Source organism: Arvicola amphibius, chromosome 1, assembly GCF_903992535.2.
Source record: "Arvicola amphibius chromosome 1, mArvAmp1.2, whole genome shotgun sequence".
Classification (NCBI taxonomy): domain Eukaryota; kingdom Metazoa; phylum Chordata; class Mammalia; order Rodentia; family Cricetidae; genus Arvicola; species Arvicola amphibius.
In genome coordinates, this window is record NC_052047.1 from 104,479,657 (window position 1) to 104,491,958 (window position 12,302).

Sequence of the window (12,302 nt, forward strand, 5' to 3'; positions counted from 1 at the left end):
TATCTAATAGTCTCATGTGAGCAAGACATTTTTAGATATTTGCTAAGGGGCTAGCCAATGATGGCACACACCTTTAATTCTAGTATTTGGGAGGGATCTCTGTGAGGCCAGTTTGGTCTACAGAGCAAGTTCCAGAACAGCCAGGGCTACACAAAGAAACTCTGTCTTGAAAAGCCAAAAACAAAACAAAATAAAATAAAACAAGAACCATAAAGGAGGAATGGGAGCTGGAGAGATGGCTTACTGCTCTTGAAGAGGACCTGAGTTTGATTCCCAGTGTACATGTCAGGTACCTCACAACTGCCTGTAACTCTGGCTCCAGGGGATTCAGTACCTCTCACCTCTGTGGGCCCCTGCATATACATATACATATACATATACATATACATATACACATACATACATACATACTTTAAAAAATGTAAGAGTAAGGCTGATGGACATGTCTCAGGAGATAAATGTGCTTGCTACCAAGCCCACTAATTCAAGTTCCATGGTAGAAGGAGAGACTGAGCTCTCAGACCTCACGTGTGTCATGATGTGCACCCTCCACCTTACCCACTTTAAATCAATATAACAAATACATACATGTACTTAAAAGAGTAGAATGCACAAGGAGTTTGGCTTGGTGGTGCAGATCTATAATCCCAGCTACTTGGGAGTAATAGGTTTTCTGTATCAGGATAATAGGTTTCTCTGCCAATGCATAAGGCAGATAAGCCGAATTGAAAAAGTATAACAAAGGTTTATTTGAGCAAAGCCACTTCTGGGTGGCTTCTCCAGTCCCAGAGGTTGAGGCTGGAGAAGCCACTCACCCAAACTAATGCAGGGAGATTATATAGCCTGCAGGCGAGGGGTGATGGCATGTCCACCACAAGTTGGGTTTGTGCCCAAGTGTGGGCAAAAGCTGGACCGTTTAGATGGGGATTTGGGAGTTGCAATAGTTGCCAGGAATTTGTAACTGGGCATTTTAGCACTTTTTTTTTTAGTTGACTATTCTCTGAGAGGATGGGGTTTAGAAAGAGAGAGAGGGAGGGAGGGAAAGGGGCAGGAATAGGGCTTTCAGGATCATGCAGGGGCCGCCTGGAGGTTCCAGTTGAACAAGGAGGACCGCAAGTTTACTTCAGACTGAACAAGTTAATGAGATTCTGCCTCAAAAAAGTAAAAAGGGCTGATGGGATAACTTGGAGATAGAGTACTTGCCTAGTATTCCTGAGGCCCCAGGTTTAAGCCCTAGTACCGAAGTGTGTATATGGTAATATTGGCATTGAGGGATCCCAACAAACCAAGAACAGAAGTTCTTAACATTCAGGGGAGACAAAGAATATCCAATGCGCTTAGTAAAGATTGTGGAGGAAGCAAGTATATTCCAGAAAGAAAAGTAGCTCCTGTGCTGAATAAATATCTTAGTGTGTATCTGAGGACAAAATAATGAAAACTTGAGTACAGGATTAATAGAGGCTGGAGAGTAACCATTAGAGCAGTAGCTTTTAGCCTCCTAATGCTGTGGGGACCCCAACATAGAATTATTTTATTGCTACTTCATAACTGTGATTTTGCTACTGTTATAAATAGTAATATCTGATAGGCAGGATATCCAATATGTGATGACCCTCAAGTTTCAGAACCACTGCAGTAAAGGCTCTTCAGTTTTCTCTCAGAGAGCCTGTATTAAACATCTATGGTTGCCCTCATGGATCTGGTAATTCCCCTTTCTTGCATGGAAATAGGGTATGTCTATTTGTCTTTAATTCCATAGAGTCCCCATGGTTGCATAGGCCTATCCCATCCCAAAGATGGTTGAGATGTGCTGAGGAGGCACTGTTCTCCTCACTGCATCCTAGGGAAGGATGAGTTAGTAAGCCTTCAAAAATTATCCTCAGGCAATCCTATCTAACCTAGGCCTTCACTGGTGGAGAGATAAGTAGACTTTATTTTGATAGTATGTGGCGTATGTGCCTAAAAGAATCAATTCTTTCTGAGTTGAAAGGTCTGCCTGCCTTTCACAAGAGGAATCATTGAGGAGGGATGCAGTTATGGGTGCCCGGACTCACCACGGCCTCCCTTATCTGGCAGTGACTCGACATAATCACCTCAAAGACTTCATGCTGGTGGTGTCTATCGTTATCGGCGTGGGTGGCTGCTGGTTTGCCTATATTCAGAACCGTTACTCTAAGGAGCACATGAAGAAGATGATGAAGGATCTGGAAGGGTTACACCGAGCCGAGCAGAGTCTGCATGACCTTCAGGAGCGGTAAGGCCTTGCTTCTTTACCTAGCCCTGGTGCTGCCAGCTCTTGGGAGTCTCCTGTTTTGTGAACCATTTAGCTCCTGGAACCCTGTTGACATGAATGTAAAGACTGTCCCATCCTCTAGAGTGGTTTTGAGATGCTACCTTCCTGCCAGCCAGTTCAGTTGCCCTGGATTTCATTGCTCCTCTTGAGAGGAGCTTGTATTTTATTTTATTTAAAAACAAAACAAACTTTTTTCTGTCTGAGCTTGAAAGGGAGAAATGCATTGCTGCTAGAGGTCAAGAATTCCCTGATAGGGAGCTTGTTATGCAAATAGATCATTAATAGTTTCTCATGGCTCCCAAAGAAAATTCATAAAACAAGCTGGTCATGGGCCGCACGTCTATAATCCAAACATTTTGGAGGTGGAGGTAGAAGGATCAAGAACACAAGGTTATTATAGGCTTCTAGCAACTTTGAGACAGGGCTATGTAAGACTGTTTCAAAAAGAAAACAGAAATGGCTGAGAATATAGCTCAGTTGATTGAGTACATGCTTAGCATGTTCCAGACACCACATAAAACTGGACGTAGGGCCTGGCAAGGTAGTGGAGCAGGTTAAGGTGCCTGCTGCCAATCTTGACATGTGCGTTCAACACCAGAACCCACATGGTGGAAGGAGAGAATTCCCAGAAGTCAGGGTCATTCTCTAATCTCCACATGTTCTCATGTTGGGTGTATGCATAGACACACATACACATACTCAATGTAAGAACATTAAAAAACAACTGGGCTTAGAGGCAGGAGGATTGGAAGTTCAAGGTCATCTTATGCTATATAGCAAGTTTGAGGTCAATTGTGACTCATAAAGAAAGAAGAAATAGCCGGGCGGTGGTGGCGCACACCTTTAATCCCGGCACTCCGGAGACAGAGGCAGGCAGATCTCTGTGAATTCAAGGCCAGCCTGGTTTACAAGAGCTAGTTTCAGGCCCGGCGGTGGTGGCGCACGCCTTTAATCCCAGCACTTGGGAGGCAGAGGCAGGCGGATCTCTGTGAGTTCGAGACCAGCCTGGTCTACAAGAGCTAGCTCCAGGACAGGCTCTAAAGCTGCAGAGAAACCCTGTCTCGAAAAACCAAAAAAAAAAAAAAAGAGCTAGTTTCAGGACAAGCACCAAAAACTACAGAGAAACCCTGTCTCAAAAATAAAAAAAAAAGAAATAAGAAATAAAGTAGCCTCATAAAACTTTCATCGTGTTCCCATAATTTTTTTTCATATACTCTTCATACCTTAAGTACTGACATCTGGGACAATGTGAACTCTTGGTCATTAATCTGATGGGGCTGAAGAGAGTTGGTGTCTGAACATGTGCCTGAGGTCCTAGCATCTGGGTGGGGGCCGGCAAATTGGGAGTTGAAAGTCATTCTCAACTACATAGGGAGTCCCATGTCTGGCTATGAGACCCTGTCTCAGAATGTCCTTGTGTTCCCCAAAAGAAAGAAGCCTGGTGTGTGTCCCCCTCCCCATTTGTGTGTGTGCACATATGTGTGTGTGTTTTTGTGTACACGTGCATGCACATGATATGTAAGTGTGTTTTGAGACATACTATTACTAAGTAGTCCAGGTCTAGGCTGCCCAGTCCTCCTGCCTCAGGTTTCCAAGAGTTGGGATTATGGGTGTGCACCACCAACCTGGCTTCTTTAGGTTTTTTGTTGTTATTTCTTTGGTTTTTGTTTTTAATGACAGGATCTCACTGTGTAGCCAAGCCTGGCCTGGGATCCATGGTGATCCTGCCTCAGCCTGAGACATTTAAAGAGTTACTTTTAAGTAGCAGACACTGTCTTCTTTGAATAGATGAGAAAAGGCTTTCTTATGAGCAAGGTTTCTTTTTTGTCTTAGGGATGGGTCCTTAATTAATTAGTTAATTAATTTATTATTATTTTTAAAATATATCATTGGCTGGTTTGGATCTCACTATATAGGCCTTTATGACCTGGAACTCAGACATATGCTTGCCTCGGCCTCCCAAGTGCTAAGTCTGAAGGCATATACCGCACCTGGCCATGAGCCACATTTTTATTTTATTTTATTTTATTTTGGTTTTTCAAGACTGGGTTTCTCTGTGTAGCTTTGGGGCCTGTCCTGGAACTACCTTTTGTAAACCAGGCTGGCCTTGAACTCACAAAGATCCGCCTGCCTCTGCCTCCCGAGTGCTGGGATTAAAGACGTGCTCCACCACTGCCTGGCCAAGGTCTTTTTTTTTTAAGATTTGTTTTTATTTTATTTGTATGAATCTTTTGCCTGCATGTCTGCGTGTGCATCGTGTGTGCCTGGTAACTGAGACACCAGAAGAAGGCATCAGATCCCCCGGAGCTAGAGTTACAGCCAGTTGTGAGCCACTCTGTGGGTACTTGGAACTGATCCCTGCTCCTCTGGTAGAGCAGAAGTACTCTTAATTGCTGAGCCATTTCTCTAACCTCTGAGCTAGGAGTTTTGACACTCAGCTTTACCAGATTCATTTCTATGGGCTTGGCTTCTAAGCTGATTCATGGATACTCTGCTGGGCCCCTTGTTCTTGGATCCTTGCCAACTAGAGGCTAACTACTGCAGTCTGAACAATTCCTATACTTCATTTGTCTGAAAAATATGTACTGTTTTCATTCCAAAGACAAAAGAATCTAAGCAAGAGACATTCCAAGTCTGGGGATAAAACTTAAGCTTTGAGCCCTCCCTGCTCTCTAAAGCCTCCTGAGCTCAATGACCACTGTAACACCAAGCGGGAGACAGACATCCTCCTCTAGACTTGTGCATATACACACATGCCCTTCTCTGACAGAATACAGAGCCCACATGCCACCTTGTCCCTCCTGTCTATATAAATACTGCCATCACGAAGCTTTGGTGCGAATATGTATAACACTATATATACATTCTAATTAAGAGTTTACTGCTTTCCAAACAGTTCTTTGAGGCAGGCAGGAATTTTATTTCCTTTTGGTATGAAGAAACAGGTGAAATGTCACACAGGTGACCACTTTTCTTCCTTAAATTGCCAATTGATAGTTGCCTTGGAGTAGGACACTGTTTGATTTATGTTTATTTTCTCATTTCTGCACCCAATGATATTTATTGATCTCTATCTCCATTAGACAATGGAGATATAAGTGGGTCATTTTACTTTAATGGTACTCTGTATTAAAGAGGAAAGATGTGGTAATATTGGCTTTTTAGGAGAGGCTGTTTTAGAGCCTTTTGGTGAAGGGTTGAATCCCTAGTGGTACAGTTTTTAGCAGTTGGGGGTCACGGGAAAGTAGATATCAGCCAGGAAAGGAAATGGCACCTCTGATTTTCTTTTCTTTTTAAGCTATGCAGTATCGCCATCTGGTGTCCATCCTAGGGAGGGTCAACTCCTTCTCTGGGGACAAAGTAGGCAGCAAAGTGCTGCTGTTGCAGAGCTGCTTGTAGATTACTGTTTGTTCTTTTCAGAGCTGCAGCTGCAGACAAGTGTGGACCTGCTGTTTTTAAAAGATTGAATTCTATGTCTGTCTTTTAATCATTTATTTTCTTTGTTGACATGGTCTCTTATAGCCGAGGCTGACCTTGAACTCCTTATTTTCCTGCCTACGCCTTCCAGTGTTGGGTTTATAGATGTTCTTCAACATGCATGGATATTTTCATTTTAACTAAGTAGGCAATGTCCCCCTGTGGAGGGACTTTTTATTCTATAGTCTGTATTTTCTTTCTTGCTACTACTTTTGGTGGTGGTAGTGATGGTAATCTCACTGTGTAACCCTGGGTAGTCTGGAACTTGCTATGAATACCAGGTTGGTCTTGAACATGCAGAACATGCATTAATCCTCCTGCCTCTACCTCTTATGTGACTATAAGCATGTACCACAACATCTGACCTTTTCTTTTACTTTTCTGTAACGCAATTCTAAATCCTTCTCTCTCTCTCTCTCTCTCTCTCCTCCTCTCTCCGATCTCTCATCTCTCTCTCTCTCTCTCTCTCGCTCTCTCTCGTCATCTCCTCTCTATCTCTTCACCTCCTCTCTCCGTCTCTCCTCTCTCTCTCTCTCTCTCTCTCTCTCTCTCTCTCTCTCCTCCATTTCTTTCTTGACGGTGTTTCATTATATAGCCATGGCTGGTCTGGAACTCACAGAGATCCACTCACCTCTACCTCCAGAATGCTGGAATTAAAGGTGTGAACCACCATGCTCAGCCCTTTTCTTTTAAAATACTTTTCTTACGTTTACTTATTTATTTGTGTGTGTGGTGGTGGGGGGACAGTATATCATGGTGTGGGTCTGGAAGTCAGAGAATAACTCACCAGAGTCTGTTCTCTCATTCTTCCATGTGGGTCCTTGGGATAAAACTCAGTTGTTGTGCTCGGCAGCCAACACCTTTACTTACTGAGCTCCCTCGCTGACCTCTTCCTTCTTCCCTTTCCTTTCCCTTTTACTTCCCCCTTCCATCCTCTTCTCTCACCTCTCCTTTCTTACTATTCCGCCCCCCTTTGCGCCAAACCAAGGACCTCGATTACTAAGTCTCTTCTCTTCTTTACTATCCTCAATCCTAGATAACTTGGTGCTTCCTGCTAAGTTAAAAAGACCAGACAGTAGCACAGTTCTTTTCATTTTGAGAGCAATCAAGAAACTCTTTCTCTTGGGTCTTGTCTTAGTTGGGGTTACTATTGCTGTGATGAAACCCCATGAGCAAATACAACTTGGTGGGGGAAAGGGTTCATTTAGCTTATACTTCTATGTCACTGTTCATCATCAAAGGGAGTAAGGACAGGAGCTAAGGCAGAGCAGGAACCCCCCCACCCCCCAGCAGAGGGGTGCTGCTTACTAGCTTGCTCATCATGGCTTGCTCAGCCTGCTTTCTTAGTAGAATCCAGGACAACCAGCCCAGCACCTACACAGTGCACTGGGCTCTTCACCATCAATCATTAATAAAGAAAATGCCTTACAGCTGGATATTTTGGAGGCATTTTCTCAATTGAGTTTCCCTCCTTTCAGATAATTCTAGCTATGTCAAGTTGGTATAAAACTAGCCAGCACGAATCTACTCCAGACATTTCCTTCCTTGATTCCTTTCAGTCACAGTCAATCACTCATTCTTTTGCCTCATTCAACACCATGTATTTATCCCTTTATTGTAGAATCACACTGTAGACAATCATTAGTCTACGGCCGGTAAACTTTGGAATAGGCAATATTTCCCCCCTTTACCTCCCATCCCAGGCAGGGTTTCTCCGTGTAGCCCTGGCTGTCCTGGAATTTGCTCAGTAAACCAGGTTGATTTACACACAAACTCACAGAGATCAACCTGTCTCCCGAGTGCTGGGATTTAAAGTATGTGCTGCTACCACTTGGCTAGATAGAGTTTTATTGTTATAGATTTCCTTAAAATCTTACAACTATGAAAAATCCATAGGACCAAAAGCAGCAGATAATCTTTTAAGACCTGCTCAGCCCAGTCCCTTGCGTGGACATGCATTTCAGTGTGTGTGTCTAATGATGTGGGTTTCCTCTCTGTGTGCTATGAATATGTTTTATTACCATTGGTTATTAAAGAACCTGGCCAGCAGCTAGCATTTTTCTCCTTCGGCAGCTAAATGGCGTCTCCTTTTTCTCTATATCTCTGTTCAGATTTCCTACTGGGCTTTACTAATCCATTGGCCTAAACAGTTTCTTTAGTAACCAAGGGTAATAAAACATAGTCATAGCATACAGAGGGGAATCCCACATCATTCTCTCTGTGTCTGTGTGCGAGCACAATGCATGCTGCTTGGATCAGACATTTGAAAGTCTAAGAGAGGTCCAGCTAATAATTCTTCTCTCCTTCCACCTCCTCGCCTGAATCTGAACCGTCAGGTATTGCCTCACTTTTGTCTATTGTTAAGTGCTTTCTACATTTATTGAACCTTCCATACATCTTGAAATTGGAGAATAATTGTAGACTTTGATCACAAAGATTTGAATTCTAGCCATTTATTTCCCTTCTTTATACTCAGTCTGTCCCAGGCTGATGTGGGACTCAAATGTGTACTGCCTTGCATACTAGTGGTTGTTGCCATTTCAGTGTGTGGGTTATTTTAGGGGAGGCATCCAGTGTTTGTGAGCCTGGCTTCTTGTTTACAAGCAACAGAAAATGGCCAACTTAAGAATTAAGACTAATGACTGTGGTTTCTGTTGGCTATGACTAGCTAAGATCTACACAGCCAGCAGAGAAACTATATGCTGAGAGCCTGTGGCTCTCGTTTTCTTCCTTATCCTCATAATCCATGGCATGCTAGCTGGCGCCTCCTTCCTCCTTGCCTGGTCTCCTCTAACTCTCTGTATTGCCCCCCTTCAACTCCTAGACTGCACAAGGCCCAGGAGGAGCACCGCACAGTGGAAGTAGAGAAGGTCCATCTGGAGAAGAAGCTGCGTGATGAGATCAACCTTGCTAAGCAGGAAGCTCAGCGACTGAAGGAGCTGAGGGAGGGCACTGAGAATGAGAGGAGCCGCCAGAAATATGCTGAGGAAGAGCTGGAGCAGGTAAGAGAGTGCACCAGACGCATCAGGGGTGTATAAGGGCAGGGGCCAGAGTCTGACTGGGAAGCTTCATGTATGAAGCTTTCTAAATATGGTTCAAATCTTTCTTCTAGACTACCAATAAGGGTAGTGGGAAAGCTGTAAAAAATGTTTACCGAGATTCCATCTTACACCTGTAAGAATGGCCAAAATCAAAAACACTGATGACAACTTAATGCTGGAGAGGTTGTGGGGGAAAAAGTACACTCCTGCATTGCTGGTGGGAATGCAAGCTGGTACAGCCCCTTTGGATGTCAGTGTGGTGATTTCTCAGAAAATTAGGAGACAACTTTCCTCAAGACCCAGTAGTACCACTTTTGGGTATATATCCAAAGGATGCTCAATCTTGCCACAAGGACATGTGCTCAACTATGTTCATAGCAGCTTTGTTTGTCATAGCCAGAACCTGGAAACAACCTAAATGCCCCTCTATCGAAGAATGGATAAGAAAAATGTGGTACATTTACACAATGGAATACTACACAGCAGAAAAAAATAACGACAGCTTGAATTTTGCAGGAAATTGGATGGAGCTAGAGGACATTATTTTGAGTGAGGTAACCCAGACACAGAAAGACAATTATCACATGCACTCACTCATAAGTGGTTTTTAAACATAGAGCAAAGAAAGCCAGCCTACAAACCACAATCCCAGAGAACTTAGACAACGATACGGACACTAAGAGAGACTCACATAGATCTAATATACATGGGAAGTAGAAAGTATAAAAAGACAAGATCTCCTGAGTAAATTGGGAGCATGGGGACCTTGGAGGATTGAAGGGGGAGGGGAGAGGCAGGGAGGGGAGCAGAGAAAAATGTAGAGCTCAATAAATATCAATAAAATAAAATTGTTTACCGTTATTTTCAAAGAATGGCAGATAATGGGAGATAAAAGTGATTCTTTTATACCTCCCCTTTCTCACCGAGGTATTTTCTTTTCTTTTTTTTTAAGGTTGAATATTCAGGGGGTTATGAAGGGTGAAGGGAGGGAGAGAGAGAGAGAGAGAGAGAAAGAGAGAGAGAGAGAAAGAGACTGGAGGGGAAGCGGAGAAGTGGGGAGAGAGGCAGAAGCGAAGCTGCCTCTCCGAGAGGAAGATGGAAAAGAGCCTCACTGAGGTATTTTCAACAGGTGAACAAATCCTAAGTATCAAGCCGCTAAGTTGTTATGTATGGAGATGCCTGTGTAAGCACCGCTCAGAAACCTCACTTTTGATCTTGTCAAATTTTATTCCAAGAATAACTGCTGTCATAACCTCTAAACTAGATTAGTTTTGAATGATTTTGAATTTTATAAAAATATCAGTGGGGCTGGAGAGAAGGGTTAACAGTTAAGAGGATGTTCTCTTAAAGAGGACTCAGCACCCGTGTTAGGTGGCTCACAAGTGCCTGTGCCTCCAGCTCCGAGGGACCCAACGCCCTCTTCTGGCCTCCATGAGCACTATACTCATATGTGTATCTTCCATCCCACCCACAATACACACATGATATAGTGCTAGGAGTGTGATTAGTACTAGAATCTTTTTCCCCCATACATATAATTCTGGATTCACTCTCCAGCACAACAAAAATAAAATAAAACAACAAAAAGAATGTATACATGCTTTTTGTGCTTGGTTTCTTTGAGAACATTGAGAGAGTCAGGTTGCATGTAGTGACTGATGATTGATTTCCATTACAAGACAGTCCTTTTTATTTATTTATTTATTTATTTATTTATTTTTGGTTTTTCGAGACAGGGTTTCTCTGCAGCTTTAGAGCCTGTCCTGGAGCTAGCTCTTGTAGACCAGGCTGGTCTTGAACTCACAGAGATCCGCCTGCCTCTGCCTCCCGAGTGCTGGGATTAAAGGTGTACGCCACCACCGCCCGGCTACAAGACAGTCTTAAGAAAGCAAAAATAAACAAAAACCACTGGGTGTGGTGGTATATACCTTTAATCCCAGCACTCAAGGATCTCTGTGAGTTCTAGACCATCTTGGTATACATAGCAAGTTCCAGGCCAGCCAGAGCTATATAGTGAGACCCAGTCTCAGAAAACAAAACAATACTCCCCACCTCCCAAACAAAACTAAAGAGATAACTGGGGATTAAGAGCACTTGGTCTTGCAGAGGATCCAGGTTTGAGTCCCAGCACCCAAATGGTGGCTCACAATCATCCATAACTTCAGTTCCAGGTGGGTCCAAACCCCTCTTCTGACCTCTGAGAGCATCAGACACATATATGATACACATAAATACATTCAGAAAAAACATTCATACATGTAAAATAAATGTTTTTAAAAAGAAAAAGGCAAACCACAGAGAGGAAATATATATATATATATGTATATATGTATATATGTATATATGTATATATGTATATATGTATATATATGGGTAATGTGCGCGTGCGCGCGCGCGCACACACACACACACAAATGCTTACATCCAGGGTATATAAAGAACTTTCACAAGCAAGAAAAGACAACTCGTTTTTATTTTATTTTTAGTGTCTAGCAATAATTTTATTTTATAATCAATCTACCACACATAGATCTAAAATACCAAATTAGTCCCTATTAAGCAATTTGAAAATCTGTATACAGGGGCAGGGGAAGCTAGAGACACAAATGAATAGTAAAGAAATCTCAAAAAAGTAGAGGTGTGGGTCCGGTGAGTTTAGCATATAGCTGAGACAGGAAGGCCACTGCAAGTTCCAGGCCAGCCTGGGATATAACCTTTAATCCCAGCAAAATTAGAAACAACAGCAGCAAAATTAGGAAACAAAACAAAACAAAACAAAAACTGGAGTTGTGGTATAGGCCTGTAATCAACCCTTCGGATTAGAGGCAGGAGGATCAAGAGAATTCAAGTCATGTCTGCTACCTGTTGTGTTGATGTCTGGGCTGTGCTAAGATGAACTAGGGAAACAAAAGATTAGAACCTCTAACTCCTGTTGACTAAGGAGCCAGCATATCAGAGGCAGAAGTCACTGAGCAAGGGCCCCTGGGATTTAGCTCTGTGGGGTTAACAGAATACCCTTAATATAGATTCAGAAGCCCTCAGAGCTTGGTTTGTCCTTTTGCCACGCTATCTCTGTGCAGTGCCATCTGTATCTTTGTACTCTGTGCCACCTGTATCTTTGTACTCAGGTGTGTCGGAGATCAAGAGAGGTCTCTGAAAGGCCTCCAGTGTTGCAGGAAGCTTGGCTCAGCTTCCTGCTGAGGGAGGGAGGCTATTCTCCAGAGTGCGCAGAATCAGCAACTGTGCACAGAGCGGCTGTAGACTCTGCATGTTGGTGGGAATGAGCTTGCACCTCCAGCTTTGTGACTGTTAGCAGTGGGTCCTGGATATGGAGCTGAGCTGGGTGGGGTGGTACAGATGGGCAAATGGGAGTCACAACTCCTGCTCTGGCATGCGCCCATATGATCAACCTTGTCTCAGCTTGCTTTTCCTTCTGGTTGAGTCTTGCAGCCAGGATCTTGTAAATGTAAGGTCAGGGTATGGCTCCATCT

General features: G+C 43.3%; 1 protein-coding gene across 2 annotated transcripts in view; it reads left to right on the top strand.

The window, feature by feature from the left end:
* Stim1 (stromal interaction molecule 1) overlaps positions 1 to 12,302 on the top strand; it is a 191,299-nt gene that overhangs the window by 162,842 nt on the left and 16,155 nt on the right. For both annotated transcript variants that reach the window (XM_038329554.2, XM_038329563.2), the window contains exons 6-7: positions 2,077 to 2,254; positions 8,595 to 8,772. In XM_038329554.2, the coding sequence (XP_038185482.1) occupies positions 2,077 to 2,254; positions 8,595 to 8,772 (356 nt within the window). The remainder of the gene's footprint in view (positions 1 to 2,076; positions 2,255 to 8,594; positions 8,773 to 12,302) is intronic.